This window comes from Diorhabda carinulata, chromosome 4 (genome assembly GCF_026250575.1).
Source record: "Diorhabda carinulata isolate Delta chromosome 4, icDioCari1.1, whole genome shotgun sequence".
NCBI lineage: Eukaryota > Metazoa > Arthropoda > Insecta > Coleoptera > Chrysomelidae > Diorhabda > Diorhabda carinulata.
The window spans coordinates 2,828,733-2,854,406 of record NC_079463.1 but is presented as its reverse complement, the minus strand read 5'-3'; the positions used below and the strand labels follow the sequence as shown (position 1 = coordinate 2,854,406).

The 25,674-nt window shown below is 30.9% G+C and overlaps 1 protein-coding gene across 4 annotated transcripts in view; it reads left to right on the top strand.

Annotated features, from left to right (window-relative positions):
• Positions 1 to 25,212, top strand: part of LOC130893309 (uncharacterized) — a 106,422-nt gene extending 81,210 nt beyond the window's left edge. For all 4 annotated transcript variants that reach the window (XM_057799299.1, XM_057799300.1, XM_057799302.1 and 1 more), the window contains 4 exons: positions 15,001 to 15,049; positions 20,440 to 20,590; positions 21,022 to 21,149; positions 21,737 to 25,212. In XM_057799299.1, the coding sequence (XP_057655282.1) occupies positions 15,001 to 15,049; positions 20,440 to 20,590; positions 21,022 to 21,149; positions 21,737 to 22,060 (652 nt within the window). In that variant the 3' untranslated portion in view covers positions 22,061 to 25,212. The remainder of the gene's footprint in view (positions 1 to 15,000; positions 15,050 to 20,439; positions 20,591 to 21,021; positions 21,150 to 21,736) is intronic.
• The last annotated feature ends 462 nt before the right edge of the window (positions 25,213 to 25,674 follow it).

Genomic DNA, 25,674 nt, shown 5'->3' with positions numbered 1-25,674 from the left:
CTTGAGGTGAAAAAGGTTTAGAAGAAATATTATAATAAGAGGACAAAAGGAATGTTCAATATTTCATTTACTAGATATTATATAATATTATTGTGTTTATCATTCTTTAATATATCTTATGAGACAAAAACACGTTGAAGCCAAATCTATTTTGAGTAATTCGTGAACGTGATAAAACGATGAGTAAGTCCAACTAAGTTATTTATTGATACTCGGAATTTTATTCAGATTTTTAAGAATGAAATTGTGGTTACAGTTAAATGAGTCACAACTGTCTTCGTTCATAACATTCCAGAACAATTTATATTCGAAAAATATCATGCATGAATAATTTCAGTAAAATTTGTCTTATTGTTGGTATTACGAGGGTAAATTTTCTATTTCCGATAAGATATTGAAATCTTTTCCATAAAATCCATGCACCAGACCAAATTTAACGTTTTATATAGAGAACTGGATTTATTTGTGGTAATCTGTACTTGACTTCACAAGATTAGATTGAGTTAAATTCGAGTTACTCTAGATTTGATTTAAATTGAATACAAAGTTATTAATAGTCCGATATGGTTGGTATCTCTAATGACTACAAAGAAGAGGAAGGTGGGTTATTTCGTTCCCATTGATAGTTTATCAAAAACTTTTCATTTTAAGAGCAAAATATGAAAATTTGTTAGATTTATGCACATGATTTGCATGCTGATAATATGAGAACAGGGATTACGAAGCTTAAAACCACCCCTATCTGAGCGATATATAATTTGGGAATGAAATGTTTGGATTATGAACAAAAGAAGGTTCAAGAGTTGGAATTTTGAAAATTTTCGATGTTTCTGCTCCCAATTTGAAGCCATTATCACGAGAAGAGTGGAGATAAAATAGTTATTCGTTTATTGATAAGATTTGATCCGATTCCGTGGTCTCAACAAGCAACAAATCATCCCTCTATTTGAGTGATTCCAAATCCTCAATACGCCTACTTCTTGGAATTTCACCAAGGAAATGGGAAGCTAAAACAAATAAAAAACTATCGAGAACACCGTTGATAGATTATAATACAAATTATTTCGTTCTATTTCTAATATAAAATAATTTCAATACCCAAAACATTACACGATTGGTGTTTACATGTAGAGGTTTCACCATGACCATCAATATATTTTATTGTAGTTATTTTATGTATATGAAAATGTTATGTTTCATCAAGATATTAACTGAAATCCTTTTCAAAATAGAAATAATCGTTTGCACACCTTATCACGATAACATTTAATTCTAAAACTATTAATGTGAAAACAATAAGTACTCGAAAAAAAATTGGAACTTGTCCAACACCGTCTACAGAATAAACAAAAATTAATACTTATATCATAATCCCCGTCTATCAAAGATTAGCTCGGTTTAAACTGATAACAATGATAGTGTTTTTAACAAATATTAATTTGATTGATTCCTCAACAATCATAATATTTTTAACATCAAAAACTAAGTATTTCTACTTTTCACAGCCTGCCAAATTTTATATACTTAAACGTTGTTTCATCCTCGTTAGTAACGTCATAATCGACAAAAAAATATTTCCAGGATTATCATAGTTTTTCAAACTGATAGATAGTTGAATCTAGTTTACCGTTTGACAATGATTGACTAAAATTACAATCCTATAATATACTTTATTCCATAGGTTTTGAAACCGCGGTTTTTATCATCAAAAACTAGTCACGATTGAAAACATCAACGAATTACTTGAATATACTCAAATAGATATTGAATTTTTCCGTTTTCCTATATACTTTCAACCTCTAATCATCCGACGAAATAGATTGAAATGAAATGATGAAATAGATAGAAATCATATTGTTGCTTAGAAAATTTTTCGTTTCAGTAGAATGGATTCAATTAATTTTAAGTCATTTGATTAAAGACCACCAAACAGATCCCATAAACTAATTTTTCTTTATCACGTTACCATATTGATTAATTTCGATTTCCACGTTTCAAATATTCAATCTTTCAAAATGTCATGTCATACTGACGAAAATATTAATGAAGTTATAGAAAAAAAACATACAAAAAACCGTTTACAGTGAATAAATTGTATGGAAAGCATTTATGGATTTTTGCATTGATATAAAGTATCAATTAGATGGAAATCGGGCAGCGGAAGATTAGGCGATAATTTTAAGGATTGGGCAGTGAACATGAGAAGGAAATATGGTACAGGGTTGAGGAAAACTACTGTGAAAACCATGTAATCTGTGGAAAAATATTATAATGGAATGAAAGTTATTATCGATCTATTCAAAAGTTTCCGCTGTATTCAGCAAGACTTGCCAAGGTAGTTCAAGAATGTGTACTGAAAGAAAATTTTTAATAGAAAACAACGACAGCAAAGTTTTTCCTGTCAGATTATTTAAAAAATTGATGTCAAAAAGATGTCCAAATATTAAAATCAACAGATTATTCCTCGTTAGTGATTGGCTTGAATACCAAGGAAAAAATTACTAATGACTTCAATAGATCGACTGCGATTAGTCGATTGACCAAAAGTGGTGTTATAGAAACTGACACGTCAGGATCTTTATTTAACTTTTCTAATCGTTATTTTGTTAATTGCACCTTTAAATAAATTGTTTTTTTCTATAATTAGCAAATTTTCCATCCGAATAACTTTGTTGAGCTTGTAGTTTATAGGCAACAGACATCCGCCGACGGCTTCGGTCTGTTTTCAGGCAATAAGCTTTCGAAATCTGTTTAAAAATTTTTCCGAATAATTATCAATGTCTTTAAGTTATTACTACTGGAAATATTCATCATTATACACCATGGAGTTTCAAATTTTCAACAGTTCATGTTAAGTAAGCTGCCGAAAATGTTTTTGAAAATATTTTCGGCATTATCTTTTATTATTTTTATATAAACTTCTGGGGGAGTGAATCCAATGTATTTTTTTCTATTTTTTAAAAAATAATGTTTGAAATTGATATACGGTTTGTGTTTATTACTCAATTTTGATTATAAAAAGTGATTTCGACCCAAATCAATTAACCATTTCAACGCGAAAATGAATATTTTTGAACCCTGAAATCAATTCTTTTGCATCCTTAGATATTAAATTTTGACTGGCAAAAATTTTGTTAGTTGTTGCTGTCAATTCGAATATTTTCGTCGTTACTATTAACTTTAAATTTAGTCTAAAGTAAACAACAATTTTAACCTTTTTTATATTAAATTCTTAAGCGCATTATCACGAAATCAAAACTATGAATGAAATATAATCTTCTCAGAGACCCACCCCAATGTTTACACCTCGATATTTTATTATAAAAATGATTTAGTGTATCAAGAAATATCCTATTAGTCCTATTTAACTATTATAGTTTACTATATCCGTACTGACACTTCAATATCCATTAAATAAACAAAGTAAGTATAATCCTTTTATCGTCCGACAGTAATGGTCGTGTGAATGACGTACCAAAAGGTTCTTCACATAATGATGATTTACCTTATCCTTTTATACGCTTAAGGATCAAAGTTTCTAACTGACAATAATAAGATTATTGAAAAAACGTCTGAGCTTTGATACAATTCCAGTTATCTGTCAAATGTTTCTGTATGGACGTGAATATAGAAAGGGTTTGAAGGGTTTTTCCCAGAAATTTCTTCTTCATAATTATATAAATTGAATTGAATTTGACAAAAATATTTATAAAGAAAGAAATTTGTAAAGAATATTTTAGATACTTAAACAAAGGAATAAATATTTTTGAAACTGTCCCATTTCAATCAAATTTGGTTGGAGAGGATCAAAACCTGTTCGTTTCACGAGATTCTTGTCAAAGTTATAACAAGGAATATCGAAAATATACACAAACTAGATTCTGATTGTATCAAGATACTGAAAAAAATAAATATCCAAGTAAAAATGATATACCAAGTGCTTAAGATCAAGCCTCTTCTTTATCTTCGTCTCTAGAACTCTTTATATCATTTCGAGCGTTGGAATATTGAGATTTTAGTTTTCATTTTACTTTAATCCACTCTTAATCGTTTTCTGCTTCATTCATCTGCCGTATTGTTTTCTCTTGTCTTCCCACTTCCTGTGTTACTTGTTGCATCCGAAGTTTTTCTGAGTCTGCCTTTCCTTCGTTTCTTATATCGTTGTTTCTGTTACTTTCCTTGTTAATCTTGCGATGTTCTTGTTTTTCTGTGCCCGTTTCAGTTTAAATATATTTTATTTCGTTCCTTTTCGACCTTCTCTAAGACAACTTCTTATTATGTACCTTTTTGTTTCACTTCCTCATTTAACTTTTGTTTTCATTGTCTATTATCTTCATCCACGTGTCTACTATTTCTTTCATGCACTTAAATGTATCTGCTACAATTAATATATCGTCTGCATATACTAATCCTAAGTCTATTTTTACCTTTTCTAGGTTTCTGTAACCAATTATTGTCTCCAAGAGGACTAAGTTTATCTCCTTGTTTTACTCCAATCTCTATCCTCAACTCGGTCGATCATTTTCTTGAACTTTCCCTCAGTTGTCATTTATTCCTTTTGTTATTTCTGCTATTTTTCCAAGGATATCTATTCCTCATACTATTCCATACCATTCTTACATCTATTGAGTCGACTGCAGTTTTCAAATCGATGATTTTAATATGTTTTATTACTCAAAAGTATGTTATGAAAGTTTTCTATTATTACTAACCGGTGCTGGTCGCCAATTTATATCAGATGAAGACTAATTTTCTGAAGTTAGCACAACGAACTAAATAAAGGTATTCAAATGATGTTGATCAAAATAATTAAAGAAACTATGAGCTCAAATTTTAAAACGCAATATCAATATCAAATGATGACTTATTTTCATTGTGGTTACGAGGTATAAATGAAGTTCTAATTATCATCAATAAAAGATATGATACAAATCTCAATAGCCGTTTATTTCTGTTGTCACTCAGCTGGCGGTAAGCCATCACAGTGGTTCATCACCCATCAACTTAAAGTAGATGACGAAGTGTTTGAAATTGATCAACCTTTACCAGGATTGGTTCAGCCCACCAAGAACAGTTTTCGCTCATATTCATACATGCGATTTCATACTGAAAATAGTTTTTTTAATACTGTAATTTGATAATAGAAACATTCATTTTAAAGACAAGTTTTTGTTGTTGAAGGTGACCAAACAACATTTTCTATGTTGATATACCTGCTGATTTATTTATTTAATGGTTTTTTTTTGTATATTTCCTCAATTGAATAATAGATTTATCCGGTCCTGCTCTTTCTCAAATCTTGATTACATACGGGTTTAACAGCATTTAGACCTGTCACACGCTCATTAGTCAAATTTACGAGGTTAATCAAATACCTCCTTAGATGTACTGTTTAAATTCGGTGAATGAAATGATGAGTCTTAACAAAAATGTTGATAGACCAATTTTTTTGTTGGGTTCATCCACGGTTCTATAATTGACAGCGATTTGTTTTGAATAATATGATTCAAGACAGATTTGGTTACCAGTCGTATTAAAATTTTTGCAGTATTTTTATAAACAAATATATTAATTTATATGTAATGTATTTATCTTTTGAATTACGAGTCCTTGTATATATTTTTCTATAGAAACTGTTGATATTAATAATAATAATAATGAAATTGTGTCAAAATTTTTTTTGACACGTGAGCGTACAAGAAAATTCACGTGAATCGAAAAATACAACATCAGGTTGTGACATTTAGATGTACGAGGTCTGGCTATTGAATAACGAGCCTAGTTGCGAAAAAGGGTTTTATTCTAAAAATTATTCTGCATAATTCGACACAACTTGCGATTAAAAATTGGCTCGTCTATCATTTTGCTCCGGATCAAATATGACGAAAATGATGCACCCTATATGGAAGAGTACAGATTAGTAAATGATATTTACAGCACAGCATGAGGTTTCGAAAATGTTCTCGCGTGTGCATACAGAAACTAAAGATCAATTTAATGAATCATAAACTTATGGTTGGTAATAAAAAAAATGGTATAAAAACACGAAAATGTACTGGAATGACATGAAATTTTCTTGTGTATCTACTACATAACCTTAAATTATATATATGATAAAGAAAATATTGACTCGGGACTCGGAATTTGCGTTTAAATAAATTCAGTCTAAACAGTCTAAAGTAAATTTTTTATGCAGTATAGAAATTTCTAGGAGTTTTATCATAAATCTTCTTGAAATATATTATTTCATCCCGGTTGGATTCACAAAGTTTTTCAAATTTTACGTCTCTCGACTCGTACCATTTTTTGAGCTTAATTTAGTAAAAATTTGTTAAATGTTTCCATTAATCTTTATTAAGAAATTTGAAAAATTGGAAGGTATTAATTAATTTTATGTTATTTGGGTTGTTCATCCCTAAATAAAGCCATTTCGAAAAACCACCGACCTCACATTATGTGCTAAAACACAACATTTAATTGCGGTAGCCTAAATTATGGTTATTAACGTTGGGAATAAATGGCAAATATAATTATAGGGTAAAAGTTTAAAAGACTGCATGGGTGGTTTTGGATTTCATCGTTAAAAATTGCGCTTTTAATAATTCGAACACACTTATAATAAAGAAATTTATCTCTTGCGAAATACAATAAATACTGGTTTAATATACTACGTGTTGTATACGGGGATCATCAAAAATCAATATAAAATTGTTTTAGTTGATATAAATCAGCTTCCAAATGGAATTATAAACATAAAAAGTAACGAAAAACAAAAACATCGACTCTGAAAGGACAACAAGACGTGGTTCTCCATAGGTTCATTCAGCGTATCTGTTTTATAAAGTGATAACTATAAAAAAAAATAAAATTTGAGGCTCTAAAACATTAAATTGCATGTTTTCCAAATGAGCTATGTGAAGAATGCTTTCAATACGGTTGCAAACTCCGAAAGATTCGTATGGAATGTTGTAAGAAGTATATATTGAAACGTATGGATCTGAAAGAATATATATCACAAATAATTTATCACTATAGGGCGTCCATTGAAATTTGTGAATCCTATTTCTTCACCAATTACAATAACTCTTGTGATTAAGACGTGGGATATGATTTTGCGATTGATTATTTAGCTTATCCGACTTGCGGTGCTTTTAAAGCGGCGCTTTAGATATTTTAGTAGCAAAATTACAATTTAGAAACCACACTCTCGAAAATTATCGCATCACAGCAAAATTATTCTTTTCTGTTTTTTTTTTTCATTCCTTCAGTATTTAGTTTTGTCTATTTGCGATTTGAATTAATCATTTACGAAATATTCCATCTATGATTATTTCGGATGGTTTGTAATTTCCGTTTAAATAAGGAAGTGATGTTAAGAAGTAGGAACCGACTTATTGATTTGGAAACAATGTATTATTAATAATTTTGAAATGTTCACACTATCCCCAACCCATACAAATATTGATTTTCAACTATAATGTAGTCAGTATTGATTTTAACGAAATTTGAATAACAAATTTACGTTATTAACAACGCCGTTTGGTATGCTTGTAATATTTCAAGTTAAACAAATAGATCTGCTATAATTTTTAGCGTATAATGAATATTGGTGTTACTTTAAGCAATATTATATAAAAAATTAAATTGAACATATATAAATTGCAGTAAACCCGATTTTTTAATCTGTGTAATCGCATCCGCAGGGTCTTGACGGATTTTCTCACATCTCTATCTAAAGAAAAACGCGTTTTCGATCATTCTTCTCTTACCATTACCTTCACTCAACATGCCCCATCGTTCCATTAGAGGGCTAGAAAAGTTGTGTTGATGATATCTCCACGCTACTTTCGAGCCGTTGTACTTTGTCCAGTACTTAAACGGACCAAAACACACAAATTTACAATAAGAAACAATATCAAGGAACGACTATTTGTATTAGCAATACTCCTAATGGAAGATGAAGCCGAATATTGGTTTTGTGAAATAATTAATCATTAAAACAACATAGTATAACGTTTTTCGTATTTATTTAAACTCTTTATATTCATGGGGTGAATTAATAAACATTGTCTCTTAGTTCTTGATTTATTTATTTATAAAAATTTATAAATATCACTTAAATAATTTCTGCGATTACTTTTGCAAATTTAATCTTTTCACTACGACTATCTTATATATGGAAAAAATTGATGATTTCCATTCAGAGTCCGTTCAGGCGTTCTACCCAACCGATTTGCTTAATTTTTTTTTTCAATGAAAGGTATTGATGCACAGAGCAGCCATCAACCATCGGATTTCATCTAATTTTCACCATTCTCAAGTTGTACTCAAATGCGATTTCCCCCTGTACATTACTTATGGTTTTTCACATACATACGTTCTATCCTCAATATCTCAGGTTCTATTCAAGATAGAGACTTCGTTTTGGTTTAAGAACACTCGCTGAAACACCTTCTTTCTTTTGAGTTTTTGAACACTTGAATCGGTTGAGTTGGAGAGGAGCTAGGCGCGGACATTCAATGTGGAGTTGTGGATTTTTGTAGGTTTTTGGCAATTTTTCTACATTCAAAGATCTATATCTCAGGTTCTAATATAGCTACAGACTTCGTTCTTTTCTATTATAATGATTTCTGATACTTATTTAATGGATTCGATGCGAACGAAGCCGCGGGTAAAAGTTAGTTTATTTAAAACTTAACTTATTGCGTGTACACAAATCATTTATATACCTAAATAAAGATCTAGAACAAAAAGAATCAAAAGGAATAACCGCCTTCTATAATAAAAAGGCGCGTCTGCCATTTATAAAAAAACAGATGAAAGGCGCATCGCGAATATGCCTAATTTTAAAATTCCATTGAAGCTGGACAGTGCCGGACAGGTTCGTAACAATAATAAAACCTTTTATTTTCGAATCTATATGCTTTTCAATATTTTCCTACCGGACAAACAATTTTTTCATTAACATATGTCTTTTGAAAACCTTCGCGCACCACCAAGGTCCTTTTACTTTTGTTCCCTTGATCTACTTAATAAATATAACGTACCAAAGCACAGTAGTCCTTGGTAACGAAAGATTCGATTAGGATTAGATCAGCAAGATCTAGATTAGTAGGTCTATATCAGTAAATATCCCAACTAAAATAAAAAAGAAAAGAAAAACTTGCAGTTTTCTCAAGAAACCCTGATTTTTCAATAGCAAACATACGAATGTCCTGATAAACATTAAGGTTTTGACAAATTTTGTAACCTTAAACTCAAAATTTGTTCTCTATGTGTATAATAGAACCAGCAATTTCTTCAATTGTTCCGTTTGGTTAGCGAATAAATTTTAGAAAAATAATGATAAAGAAGTTAATTGAAGAGTAAATAACTATATATTATTAATTTGATCGCTAGAGGTCTTATTAATTCATGGAATTTCAAATTATTATGAATGATGTCGCTGGACATCAATCCCAAACATTCTCATACTAGATAACAACCGATTTGCTAGTAGTACTTTTGAAAATGTATATGTACATTTACAATATTGCGTGTAGTACTGAGTAGGAGAAAAAATTAATTATGTGATCTTGGTTTCTTAATTAATGATGTCTCTAACTCACCCACGTATCATTGCTATTCGGTACAATTCATATCTTGTATAAATAGATTATCATTCGTGCGAAAGATATGGTATTTCCGTTATGTTTTTTTCTGATGAAATATTTTAATTTGGAACAATTTAAATTATAAATTGACTATGAAAAAATGCGAGTACCATTGTCGCCTAACCGCACTTGAAGTGACGGCAAGTTGTTTTTGTCGCGTACACTATAGACAAATTATTATCTACCATCTGAATGTTGAAATATCGTATGATTCAAATACTTCTGGAAACGTGACGCTCTCGCCTGAAATATGCGAAAGAGACGCCTGAACGATACCGGCGGCGTCAGGTCTATACAATTTTTTTCAGCGGTCCATAGATGACTTCGAATATCATTGGCGTCTGTACGTACTTTGCGTATCGTTTTTCGGAGTACTTATTTATTTCAAAATGTCTTTAATCGGTCATAGTTTTGCAAAAGCTCGTAGCGATCGACATGCGGTTTTAGACAAAATCGAAAAGGTGTTTGATAATTTTTCAGTGCTGTGGAATATTTGGAATGACAACTAGTTCCTATCATTGGTGAGTTCTTTTTTATAAATAATCAATTGACAAGTCGGAGGACGTTTCTTCTGGTCATTATGCAACAAAATCAAAATTCCGAAACCGTTAATTAGCCACAAACAAATAATTGGAACCTATTGCATCCATTGCGATTTCCACCGCTGCACAGTTTCGTTTGCAGTATAAATTTAAGAAGCTGATAAAGCTCTGGTAGCTACAAAATTTGAATTTACTATTAGACTTAATGATAGACATGAAAATTGTCAAAGGAAACTGTATTTCGTAAGAGGATATCACCTTTTAGAGACGGAAGACTGAAGACAATAACTTGGTCGCGACAAATAGAGTGATTGTGAGTTTTAGTGTAAACACCATGTCCAGTATGAATATCATCAACTTAACTGTTCTCTTAAATGCACTAAATCTTCTCTTACGAATACAGTGCCTCTAGTAAACCAATCAGTACAGCCGTAGCTTTCTTTTCCATCAAGTAAATCTCCAACTAAAATATTTTACAGTATCTTTTGTTATTTTCATTCCCTCTTATATTTTTATTCTAATTTTGGAATATAATGGTGTAAAAGTAAGTTGTAGTATTTTTTTGAGCAGTTATCTCACAGTTTAGCACACAAAGTGTCTTAGAACTTTTCAGAAATTGGAATAATATCTGCGTTATCATGAATTTATTGCCCATTTCCACATCTCGAGTATCATTTTCAAGCATTTATTATAAAAAAAAACAAACATACAGTATCAGTCATAAAACAAAATATGTATTTAATAAAGTGATGATATAAGAAGTAATCATTGTAATTTTTCGGTACCTATTCGTGATGAGTATAAATTTAAACAGCGGTTATTTGGAAACAGTTTCGTAATATTGTATAAGAATGTTAAATATGAAATATAAAATTTCTGTTACAAGCTTCTTATCAAAAATCCTTCCCACATCACTTAGACGTTAAAATAAATTGTTAACACTCATCGCTTGCGTATATTTGTTGACTATATAAGTTTTTATTAGCATAAAAGTGCCATTACAAGTTTTACTGCTGTGTTATTTTTTCATTTTGAATCGATTTTTCCATGAGACATGAGAAGTTCAATGCATAAACTTGTTTGTTCTTAAATATGTCATAATTTGATTTATTTCATATACTATATAACCATTTGTACCATTGTTCAACGTAAAAATAAACAATTCAAATCCACTTGTCTAACTGTCTGGCGTTGGGAATTGTTGTAAACACACTATACATCAATAGTTTTTGCCCATACTATAGTTTGCGTTATAGACAACAAATAAAAATAAGAATTAAGAAAATACAGTGTATAATTGTTATATATTTAAATTTTTTATTCATAGATGTAACCTCCTTCAACTTTTATTATTCAGTCGTTTTTTAGGGAAACTACTTTCGGTTCATTCTTCCTACTCAATTCCATTCTATTCAAGGAATACTTGGGATCGTTATCATGATGGAAAATAAATCAAACGCTAGCCAAGACTCACTACATTTTTCTTTACTCTTTTCCGAAATGTAAGCGTTTTTACCTGGTTTCCAGTTGCCCTGCCTCCAAACAATCCTCGAATGATTGACGAGCCTCCTCCGTGTTTTCTTAGATCCATTAACCTCAAAGTTTTACTCATCACTCTTTCCCACTCTTCATGCGTCCAATTTTTATGTTCTCTAGTCTATTTTTTCATTTTGAAGTCTTGAAATAGGTTTTTATCGCCAAAGCTCCTGGTGGATGCATATTTTTTCACGTTTTAGTCCAAGAAAGCTTTTCACTCGCCAACTGTACGTCGCGTTTTCATGATCTTTCAAAACCTTCTTAGTGGCGTGAAAATTCTGGCTTATGACATTGTTAGGTATTGTCTATTTTTAGCTAGAATGCTGGATTATCTATGGTACCTAAACATTTTAGTATCTGTTTTTTAATGGAGGACCCATAATCGATCCTAGATCTTCTGACATGCCTGTAGATTAAGAGTAAAGTCTCTTGGTCAGATCAGTCAAATAACTCAAATTATTTAACGTTTTTCTTTGTCCTTATCTTATCAAGTTTCTACTGTAATTATAAAAAATTATGAGAAAATTTGAGTTGATCGAACGGTCTCAAACTAATCAAAAACATATCGATATCATTAAATGATCTCCTTGTATATAATTAGTTGTAATACCAGGTCATTACAACGTTTAATCTAATGATATATAATATGTATAATATTAAAAATGTACAACAGAAAGCACGAATAGTTGAAGTATGTTGTATACATTATAAAAACATCAGATACCATTTTAAATATTAATAGTCATACATTTATTTTATTGAACTACTGATAAACGCTATAATTTATCTCTGAATGGCTGTTAAAGCAATTATAAACAAATATATTCAATGTTCGAGAAAAAAAATGATTTTAGTTTTCAAATATTTAAATTAGTATCAAATGTGTAAATTAGCACCATCTCCAATTAGTTTTATCTGAAACCTTCTAGTTTTATCTTACACCAATAGAAGTTAATTTGAGATGTGTGGTTAAAAATTGTTTTGATATTCGATATTTAGGAAATAGACACCGACAAACGTAGTTTATAGACCAGAACGATATTTCTTAATCAAAATATGTTTATAGGAAACGTTGTACGTAGTTATGATAGCATATAACACAGACTCTAAAAGTTGAATCAATTTTAAAACATAGTTCTTCTAAATTCAAATTACAAGTATCAATATTATCACAGTATGCATCATGGTGCTGGAAAAGAGTGTAAGACCTAAAGACACTTACATTGAAAAGCCAATATTTGTAATTAATTTGTCACCACTGTAATTTTTGATTTGACTTTGTATAGGAATCAAACCAAATCCTTCCTGTGAATTGTGAAACGCTACAAGATGGATCTTTTTACCTATGACTATCACTTTAACTTTTGGAAACAATATAAACCCAAAGGCAACTCTGTGATGAAGCTAAATCTAATACTTTTTTATTGGGATTCTGGGTTGCTTAATATACTTCCATGTCTCACGTTCACAATATCGTTTCTCGCCTCTGACTTGGTGCTTTTCTTTGTAACCTCGCTTATGTTGAAATGAATATTTGACGTAATCCTCCATACTAATGACTTTTTGTGCTGTTTCATAACCATGAATGAAACGTGGGTCCATTACTTCACACCCGAAACAAAAGATCAAACAAAACAATGGACTGAAACGGGAGAACCGGCTCCAGAGATCGTTCCATCTGCAGGAAAGGCCATGAGGTCGGTTTTTTGGGATGCGCGTGGGATAATTTTCTTGAAAAAAGAGAAACTATCAACGAATCATGCCAAAACGGCCGCATTTGGTTAAGAAGAAAGTGTTGTTGTATCAAAACAATGCACCAGCTCTCACATCCGTTATTGCAATGGCCAAAATTAATTTTGAATTGCTACCTCATGCACCCTATTTGCCAGATTTAGCCTCATCGGATTATTTTTTGGTACCAGACTTGTTATAATGGCTAAATGGATAAAGATACTATTTTCCCAAAAATTCTTTTGCTTTCTTGGTTGGACCAGAAACTTGAGGAACCATCCTTATATACTGATTCTCCTCCATTTAGTCCATTGGAACCAAACATCTACCAAGTCTCTTTTATCTGATTTTTTCTTAATATTAGAACTGTATGCGAAACTTTAGATCATTATACCAGAGAAGTTTCTAACAACACTTGAGAAAACAGTCCATCTCGTAAATGATTACAAATTTCATATCAACGATCTATGATATAACATCCATCTTCTCCATGAATTTTTCAAAAAGGAAAGAAGCTACAAATAGTCATATTTACCGATTCCAGAAAATATTTCACCACGTACCAACGATTTTATCTGAAAGGAAAAAACAATCAACTGCCCAATAATTATTTTTTATGTTTATTGTCGTATCAACTTCAAAGGTTATTAGCGACATGTCGGTTGTTCACAATTTATGATGTAATTGAGTGTCTTTTAGATATTGACTAAATTACGGAAAGTTGCTAGTTTTTGTACTTTTGACAGTTCTACAATAAATTTTTCACGTTTATATTAACGTTACAAGTTTCACATATTGGTGAGTTTTCTCGGTTAAATAAATACGATTTTTAAAACTGTTTTTTCATGGTTGGACGGATGGTTTTATAGATTTGCCACTAGCACTGAACTTTTTGTTTTGATTGTCTCTTTAAAGTCGTTTGTTATCACTTCCCGTACAATTATTGCTTCGTTGTTATCTGTTACTTCTTTAACTCATTTGTCTGCTTTTTCGTTTCCTGCGATGCTTGTATGTGATGATTGATATGTTTGCCTTAGATTGGTGGATAAGGTGTAATTGGGTTTTAATAAGGATACCTACCTATAGGGCGTTTGGGAAAAAGTTGTTGAATGGTTTGTATTGAGATCATGGAATCTGTAATAATGGCTGTTCTATTGTATTGATCTGCTCTAGCGATATGTTTTGGAGGCGTCGGTGTACAAAAAATGGTATTCTTTGAAGTTTTCTTCCGTTTCTTCCGATTGTGTTGTTAGAGAACGGTTTGAACCGCCCAATAATGAGGATTACAATTTTAGAGTTTCCCACGGCTAATAGTTTTTACCACAAAATACATTTATGTGTTTTTATAGTTTTAAATCATTTTAATTTGTACATTTTTGTTTTTGTGCAATTGACCATTGTTGTCGAGGCACAGTTATAACACCCAATGACTGGTCTATATAAATTTCATAATACTGCTCTACTTAACAAACTCGCATGTGTTTAAATGATAAATATATTACATTTCAATTACTAACATGTGTTTTTATTTGTTGCAGGATATTAAAACAACCAGGAAAGGCAATTTTTTATTTATTAACTATCATGGTGAGTAGAATATTCATTAATTTATTTATTTATCACATTATAGTAATTCCAATTATCATGTTTTTTGGTTAATTATTAAATTCCGGTGACCTGTCTGTCACTTGTCATATTTTTGAAGGAATTTCATAATGTTTCAATGTACTTTGATATATCTAAAATGGAAAATTCATCAATATTAATTAATAATTATTGGACACGTACCTGTTAATACAAATTTTTGAAACAATGTCTCGAATCAAAGGTAAAAGATAAAAGGTTTTATTGGAATGATCATTGGAAAGTTCTCAGTTTGGTAATTAAGTTACATTTTCAATCCTTTGATGTATATATTTGATTAAATATCCAAAATTATCGACAGTTTTATGCTGGATAACTTTATTTGAGAAATTTCTATAAAATAAGTGAAATTAGTCATCGGCATCAAGAAATTCCTCGACCTTGACCTCGATTATATGTTCAAAATTCCAAAAAGTCTGATATATATTCGGTTATACATTCCAATAGGAATAGGACTCATTTATTGTGGTGAGTCAATCCACGTTCTAACCATTTTCTTGTTTAAAGTAAAATTCATTGCATGTTTTGCTTTTTCCCGCTATTTCTCTCCACTTTTTCCTGTCCTAGGTTTTGTAACCTTAAATTCCCGACAGGAAACTCCTCCTCAGGAATTGGTAGTCGGCCTCAGTTAAAATATATAAAAACTGGTACTCACAAGGGGTGAACAATTAATATTAGATTGAATGCCATCAGCTTTTTAACAAACGACGTTAAAAATTAATAAATAAAGCGAAAAAGCTGGAAACAAAAATTAAACACGGATACGATTATCCAAATTAATATTTATTGCTAGAAATAATAAAAAAAAAGTTTCAGCTCAGCAACAAATGAATTTATTGAAAAAATAATAAATTCGCATTTTCTGCGTATCCAAAAGAGCACAACGAACAAAGGCAGTTATAAAAACAACTCAGACTTGTCTATATTAAACTGGATTCCCAGATGTTGGAGTTGAAGTTGAGTTTTTAGTCTGGTGGTTATTGTGGAAACTCCCAACCTGACAGCTGTAGAGCTGCGGGGAAAAATATAACGGGAACATAGATGGAAATTACTAAAAAAGGAACGAGTAGGTAGAGCAGATTTGAATAAAAAGGAGCTTACCAAATTCATATCCATAAAGATAACTGAAATTTTTGTGAACACGATAAAAAAAAGATTAAAATTTACTTTTGTTTGAAGTGTAGATGTAGAGGAAGAATCGATTTGGAGGTTTTATTGAATTTCTCTGATTCGAAAGTTAGAATAAATAAATCCGAAGTGACTGTGCCGTAATATGTGAACAAAAGAATATTCAAAATGTTTGGAGAAAAACGTAACAAGCCAAAAGACATGTTACAGTATTACTCCACCATCCTCGGATTCCAATTTTGTTCACATCACTTGTTACTTGATTTTCCCATTGGATTTTTGGTCTTCCTTTTGGCCGGTTTCCTAAGGGTTTCCATTATGTTATTTTTCTAACTTCACCATTATTTTTTATCCGTGTTATGTGTCTTAGCCATCGTATTCGCTGCGATTTTATATAATTGGTGATAGTCTCATCAATTAAGATTTCAGCGTTCTTATTATCATTTTTATTTCGAAGGTGTTAAGTTTTTTTTCATCAGCTTTGGTTACATTCATCGTTTCTCTTCCATAGGATACTGTCGGCCATTTTTTTTCTTTCCAACTCCATATACTCAGTCTTACTTCATTCAGTAATCTAACCTAACCACTATTTGAAAAAGCACTGTAACATTAATGGAAATTTTTGAATAATCAAGGTATGTTTTGTCAATTACTTTCTACAAGAATACTTCTCAGTTTTGATCTTGTCCAGATTGACGCATGGAGGTTGTCAGGAGATTGTCAGACCTGTTATTTGAGATATTGACTTTATAGAAATAAATCTTATAGGGTGAGATCTGGTTTCACATTTTTCGATTCATAGTTTTCGAAAAACTATCACTGTTATCTAACAAAAATTATTACTGATTAATACTAGGTCTAGAGCATCGAAAACTATGATTTATTGAATCCATAGAGGAAAAAATGTTATTACCATAAATTAAACTACAGAAAAACAGTAATAAAAATACCGTGAATGAATTTTTATAGCAGCAATTATTCACACTGCAACTATTTCAACTATGTCTCATATTCTTATAAGTCAAGACGAAAAATGATAACTTAAACTCGTTCCGACATGTTTAAATGTTATATGTGGGTAGAGGATATTCATTTTCTGTTACAAAGTCTATTATTGACGACTTTTTTTGTCCACATGTTATATGTAGTCGCCAATTTTAGTCCCTACTACTCATTTGCTATTTCTCTTTAGTCCATTGATAATTTTCATTCATTTTTAACTTGTTCGTAATTTTTGGGTTTAAATCTAATTCAGATGTTGAAGTTTTTACACCTTTTTTTCTATAAAAATTAGTTGAAATTAGGTTTGAATGCAACAGCTATGTAGTAATCTTTCTTTATTGAAGTTTATGTATGAATTTTTCAGTTGGAATGCAGAATTTGCACCGTTTCGTGCAATTTGCAAGAAATTGCGTGCAATTTTGAACCTAATCCTTAACTAACACTTGATTATATTATACAAAACAGACTTTTTCGGACAATTTTCTAAATGTTTCGTTTCGTAAGAACCATCCTCGTAATTCAAGGAATATATAAAAAGAAATAGCGAAATCGATTCTGCTTTTTCTATATATTTACGTTTAGCGATTTATTTTTATATTGTAGATGAGGAAACTAATATTTCTATGAGAAAAATTCAAATTCTTTGGTCTATAATTTGCGATTTCTACAAAGGGTTTTCATATGTAAAAACTCCAACGCCTCAATCATTCTTTTTTTGTTTATTGATAAAACAAGACAACAAAAGCAGTAAAAAATCAACCTATAGCCAGCACTTGTCGATTTTCGGACTCCTTTGGACCTTATAAAGATATCATACATCACCACCATTGGGTGAGATCTATAAAATAATGAAAAATGGATTTATCTAATTAACCCGAAACATGAAAAATCAATGGTAAGACAATGGATAGTTACCAGAGCAAAGAGAGGTCGATTAAAGCTGAGTCTTGTTGTGTGTGGTGGAATTTTGAAGGTTTAATATACTTCGAAATCTTTCCAGATAATCGAGTTATTAATGAGGTTTTATCCGAGAAATATACAGATTTACTTAATCTAATAAAGAGCTTAGAACTCCCGATGTCAGATTACTATTTGTTTAGATCCATGGCGAGATTCTTGTGCGGGAAAAAATTTGAATCAAAAGATGTTGAAAATGCAGTGCGATAATTTTCTGCGTCTAAATTCAAACAACAGTTTTACCAATATATCAAAGTAAACGTTGGGCTGAAACCATAGAATACGATGGGCAATATTTAGGGCTTTCATTTTGTCTAATTAATTAATAAACAAAATGAACATAGCAAACCGACATTATTTATGATACACCCTTTATAAAAGGATCACCCTGTGTGAAAAAACAATAAATTATTTATGAAGTTTTCATAGAATATAACTGCATCGTTGTCTAGAAGTGATATTAGTAAATAAAAACCAAATTTTTATTGCATCGTCTACACTTTATGTTAGCAAACATAAAATTTGTCGTTTCTCTTTATCTTTATTGTGTTACCAATTTCTGTATGATTTAATGATAATAACCGCCGTAGTCTTTTTAGATACATAACGTCGGCGCCATTCTTCTGTCTTCCCACCAACAACATTTCAGACTCTCTCTCACCTTTTTCAGTTTCTCCCAAAGACCGCAACACCCAATTAACCATACATTTTCACCTGTAAGCCACGGCGGAGTACATTTTCTCCCGTTTGCTATTCGCTGTTTCCACCATCGTAATTATAATTGTTTCACTTATAAGGTCACTTGTCGGTTATTCTAAACATGGCGCCCAATAAACAAAAGATATAATCGCCGATCTCGTTACGACGACCAACTTCTAAAGATTTGTAACTTTTGCGCGACTTTTTAATTGACGTTGCGTTTACGATCTTAAAAAATGTCCAAATGTATGTTAACCGAAATAAATAACCTCAAAGAACAAGTCTGACAGAACGTAGGTGGATGGCTCCGAATAAACGTTTTCTTCGAGCATTGAAAATCTTTTTAGTAAAAACTATGAGAGGAAAATTCTGCTTTTCGTGTGATTTCTATCATTTTCTTTATTTGTTTCTCTTACACAGCCCCTACATTCTTTTAAAAGTAGATAGAAGACTTTAGATGAGCTGGAAACTGATCTAACGTTTTATTCTAAAATTTTAGATCTTTATTAACCGAATATTTGAAGTAAGAATGATCTATACAATCAGGAAAACATAAAAAATGATGCATTTTAGACTAGGAAGCGATGCTGAAGCTGCCAGGAGGCATAAGGCGACGTGGTCATCGATTTGGATCCAAACATTGCTTGTGAGGAATGGACCAGTTAATTGTTCTTTCTATTTTCACTGAAGAAGCTTTTTCTTTGCGTGAATCAGAGTTTTAAGATGATTGTTCTATCAAAATATAAGTCATCTAGGTCTTAATGTGAGTACCGTAATCAGGCCAAGGAAGTAAGACAGGACCTTGCGCCCAAAAGATTGAGTCTGAAGGAAGGAAAATAAGATGCGGTATTGATTATTTTTTCCCTTATATATGTGATCTGGACTTTTGGGAACCAGTTATCTTCACATATGAAAAAACAAGTGAGGGACGTATTCGCGTTTATAGATAACCACATATTTGAAGAGGTGTATGGGCTTGGAAAAGTATGAATGAGCCTGGCGTTTGTTAGAGGATTGGTACAAGGTTCAACTCTGAAGTTTATCTCAAAATTCTAGACATTATCCTGTCCACCCTGCCCGCATAATTCAACTATGGTTTCGATGAAACAATATTGAGACTTTACCGTGGCCGGCGAATAATTAATCTTGATATAAATCCCATCCAAAATTTATGGGGTAGTAAAGTCAAGTTTTTTGTCAATTTTTTTTATTTAAAGTTTGTAAATCTTTGGAAATACATAGTTTTTTCATGATTACGGAGATTTTTCATAATTTCTTTACAAAAACTTATCATAACCAAGACCTTAACGTCTAACGAATTGGAACTCCACCATATTGGATACAATCGAAGCAGCTTTCTATTTCCAATTTTTTTGACTTCTAAACTACATTCTTATTTTTTATTGGAAAGCTATATGGAATCCTGTACCTGGAGTTATAATTTTCTGTCACTTTTACCTACTAGTATCCTGATTAAAAAACAAATTAATGCGTATTTTTGTATTAATTCATATCTTTTTAATGACTTTCGTTTTCTGTTGTTTCAGTTTTTGATTGTAAGGGAATCCCATGAAGTCAATAGGTGTTTTCAGAATTGTTTCGGACCCGTTATAAGAATTAAAATCTACAATCAACTATCACAAGGGTACCTCCACGTCAATGGCAGCAATGTCGTAGCAACTTCAGATGAAGAAGACGGTAAGTTTTTTATCCAGATATTTTAAAAAAAATTTTCTGGCCAATAGTCAGTCATTAGTATAGGGAATTTACGATTTTCATGGTGAAAAATTTGGTGAAACACTTTTAAATTTCTATGAAAACAACAGAAACTATAAACAAAAAGTAATTCTGATATAAAACGAAAAAACTGTTTAAATTTAATTGAAATAGTATTATCTTCAGAAGAAGCAACAATATTTATACAGAAATGATATTGAATTATCAGCCAGTTCCAATATTCAATAATAGTAGAAATAACGAAGTTGAGGAAGCTTTATTCTCAATTCTGGTTAAAACATATTGATTCACACGACTGAATATCTTTAGATAAAATTTTGATGCTCATTTTTTGATCATTTTAACTGTAATATTTGAAAAACTGTACTGTATTGACGCCTTTTTTGTTTCAGGTATCATATACAAAATTTCAGCTGGTAGGAATTTCTATCTCTACGATATGAAAGCGGAAAAATTCATTTGTTGGAAAAAAGCACAAATTAAAAAAAGACATAGGGCACATACGTCTCTAATAGCTAAGGTGAGTAAAATCTTGACTCGATTTAAAAATTATTAGAGGTTGCTAACATGCTAAAAATATTTTTGGTTATTTGGTCTGTCAAAATCAGTTGTTATCATCTTAAATTGATGCCGAAATGTAATAATTCTTCAAGAATTGATAATAATATTGATCATTCAACCACTCCTGTCATTTTGACAGGTCCTCATCCTCGTTCGCATCACAGATTCTGGGAAGTCTTACCTTTTTGTTAAGAGTTAGCCTGTTGGTTATAAACTTTTATCTTCTTGGCCTTGGTGGGTCTTAATGTGTGTATGTTTTCGCTGTCTCGGGTAAATCCTTTTCAATCTTCTTCGGCAAGAAAAGATCTAATCCTAGTAGTCCAATCCTTGATTTATAACTCGATATTTGCTTGTAAAGTACGGAGTTACTGAGTCGGGGGGTGTCCTCTTGTGGGTTGACTCAGAAAACCTGGGATCTTGTGAAAGAAATTTTGTGTTTTTGTCGTTAGAATTGAACTTCTTGTATTATTTTTCGAAGTTTCATTTGGAAAAGCAAATGAAGATTCCTAATTCCTACATCCTGACGTTATTTCTTTATTGTTCCAGAAACATAGCAGTAAGAGTTGCCAATTCCGGGACATGGTTGCAAAGGAGATGGGCGGCTACGTGAATTTGGTAGCGGCTTTCAATACCACTTTAAAAATGAAATTTAACCGCAAAGGTAAATTCGCTTCCCATGATTGCGCACCCAAAACTCATACTAAGTGTCCCCAACAATCTATATTCTTAATACAAGTGTACGAAGATATACGCTCCGAAGACGGGTGTAAGTGTCCAGAAGCCAGGCATCATTTCTGTAAGGCAAGATTTTCTAAAATGAAAGTGTTCGGAAATATTTGCAATCAAAGTAACGAAACATTTGATTTGTAGAAAATTGAAAAGTTGGTTTTTTTTTTTAACACAAAAGTCATAGCAGAAAGATAAGTTATAAATTCAGGATTATTAAGAATTTTTTTTATATATATATAGTAATATATCAATCAGCTTATTAGGTAAAATCTAATTAACCGCTCAGATTTTGATCTAATACATTTATTAAATGTCAACAGCAAGTGAAGTTAAAAAGTTTTTCTTATATTGTTTTGCTTAGCCATTCCAAAAAGATAAAATCTTAACTAGTTACCAAAAAATTATTTGATCAGTAAATAAATGAAAGTTTGACTAACAATCATAAATTGCTATGTCGAAATTGGAATGTTAAGCTGAAAAATAACAAAAACAGTGGTAAATCATTAAAAATTACAACAAAATAGTCCTTGAATTTATGAGAGTATTTGTTGGAAGTACGGAAATAGGATAATTAAACAAATAAAAAAAAATACCGTATACCTTCGTTATTATCTGGCTCGAAAGACCTAAAGATTGCGTACTAAATCCTAATATTCAACTCCACATTCATTTTGGTTAACCAAAAATCTATTGTGTAACTTTGTTAAATCTAAATATATTCATAAAATTAATTTTTTGACATATTTACATTTTTTAATAACAAACTGTTTAATTTCCAATGTTCTGCTGACATAAATTCGAATTGTTGCCCTTCAACAATCATTTTTCATAATTTTAGTACTCTAGTTAATGAATTTAATAATCTATATTTTCGTTGTACAAATATTGACTCTGTTTTGTAATTATTAAACTTTACAAACACTAGTAGTCTAAATGTCTAAATTAAAATATAAAAAACACGAGGAACCATGATAAAGAAGATGAAATTGCATCAAATAACTTTCTCAAAATGTCGTTGTTGGAAATAATGATGAAATAATAGTAGGATATTCTATTATAGTTACTAGCTAAGATGTTTCTCTAATAGATGGAGGTAGCGAGCAGAAAAACAATCAAAGTTCTAAATATAGAAAGTAAACTTCGCCAAAAAAGAAAACAATCACGTCGCTATAAATTCAAATCAATGCAATGAGATAGAAAGTGTTGCTTAGTCGAGCTCATTTCGGTCCAAATTTTTCGGTTCAGTCCTCAACTCCCTTTTCAGTTATTGATGTTTAGATGGTATCAAATCTGTGTTCTGTAAATATTGTCCCATACATGCTCAATAAGGTTTAAGCCCGTGCTGCGTGTAGCCACTTCATTACACCACGTTATTATGTATTAACACAAAGTTATCGCCTATAAAGGGACAAGCTGCCCTTCTCTTGTAAATCTTAATCTAACTGCCCGATGATCTCTGGTCATTTAAGATGCAGTGTGAGCTACCTTGGCTCTAAGTTCCATCATTTCACATTTCGAGCTTCATCTGACACTTGTTGATGCTGTGTAGCTAACCCTTTCCGGGATATAGTTGACTGATTAATTTCCAGTATATTGAAAAACCTTAATCCCTTGTTAAACTTAAATTTTTATTCCCACACTCTTCCATAGTCAATATTAATTCGAAAAAATACCCAATAAAACAGAAACTGTATACTTTCGATCAGTGCCGAGATAAACTGATAGAAAGCAAAATCCTAATCAAAATACAACAGACTATTTCGAAAGAAAATTTATTGAAAAAATATATTTTACGGATGGTATACGTGTGGAAGTTCGTTTGGTGTCCAAAGAAATTTATTTTCAGAAAATGATTGGAAGAATGTATCGCTTGTTTAATTCATTCGTAATATCAACAACCGATACTGCTTATTATCGCTTGTAACCCTTCAAAAACCCCAATTAATCCCAATCTACTTTCTCTCCGTAGGTATGTTTAATTCATGAGATGAACCCAGTTACGTATAATTTGGAAATAAAGACACATGTGTATTTATTAAAATAGTCTCATCTTTATATGACTTTCTTCTTAAACATTCATAATTGATTGGGGGCATTGAAGCAACTCAATTTTTCTTTTATTCTGTCTTTAATCAAGACGTAATCGTTGTTTGATGTTAATATAGGAAATGGAGGTTTGAAATGGGAAGGTTGAGAAGTATTAATATGAGACAGAGTGAAAGTTTTATAGCGAGTTTAATCAAACAGGAAGCTTTGATATATTATTTAAAGCAGTAATTATGAGGGAAAAAATATTGTTGTAGTGGTTATTAGAAAAACTAAAGTAAATTGAAGAATAATTATCAATGAAAGTTAAAAATACAGTACATTTTTTACACATTTACAGGTGTTTTAGTGAGATGTGTGTTCTCTTAAAAGATGATTACGTCGAGCTTTTCTAGTGAATCAGTATTATTATTATCTAATACCTTCTACAACAAACAATGTCCAATTGACCAGTGGCGGATCCAAAGGGAGGCTGTCGGACTGAACCCCCTTCAAAAACATCTAAAATGTTTTTTGTAAGATTTTTTACAAATATAATGAATCTGAAGCTTTTAGAATATATTCATTTTCAAGAATAACGTAATTCCACTTCAATTTTAATACTTTTTATAATGTCTTAGTTAAATTTACTTTATCTGCACACAATCAACATGGAGTATTTTTATTTTTGTGCCCGCTCCGTTTATCTAGTTTCAGCCCTCTTGTCCGCAAAATAAAATCCAAGATCCGCCACTGCATTGAATCTAATCAATTTATTATCATTCTGCTTTGACTAATCTAGAAAATTCTATATTATATTATACTGTATGTATATGTACAAATGTTAAAAATCTTTTATATATTAATTTATTTTGCTATAATTTAATTTTTGTATTATTTTGTGAATTATTGTCATTTAGGTTATGAATGTCGAATGTACAGTATTTTTTATTTCGACCCCTATGGGGTTTACCCTTAACAATACCTAACTTTTGTATATTATTATTTATTTTTATGAATACCATAATTTTGCACATTTAGTTGTTCAAACGATCCATGTTTTAATGGTTTTCTAATAAGAAAGTAAGAATTGCAGAATACCAAATAAAAACTGAGGCCCCGAATTTTAGAAACATTTTGATAATTGAAATAAATGTCTATCCGCTGTTATATGTTAGCCTCGTAATTGTTATATAAGATCTGTAGGCATTGTCTTTAATTTATACATTCCAACTTGTATGCATTTACAATAAAAGTATAAGAAAATATTCAAGTATCGTTTTTTTTTTACTTCCAATAATTATAAACAAGTAAAAAGTCGTTGTACTCTTACGGCGAGAGACTTGAGTGCATTTTTTACAGTTATAAATCAGTGAATATTAACAAAAATCCCAATTTATGAAAAATTTTACATTTCGACCTGTTGCGGTCATTATCACAATGTTGACATCGACAACCTGTAAAATTATATTTCTACCTGTATTTAAAATTACATTTGAGTTAATCTAATTAATTCTTTCCTACTATTGCTCAAAATATCTTTTGTTTTCGCACAGCTATACAGGAATTAAATGCAAAAATCCTAAGCTCTAGTAATAGCAATTTTTTACGAAAAAAAATCACTCGAAAAGTATACAGTATAAAATACTTCGGTAATTATTTAGTTTAGGTTGCATACGCCCGATTTCCTTGAAATTTTAGTATATTATACGGTTTTTTAATCTGAAAAA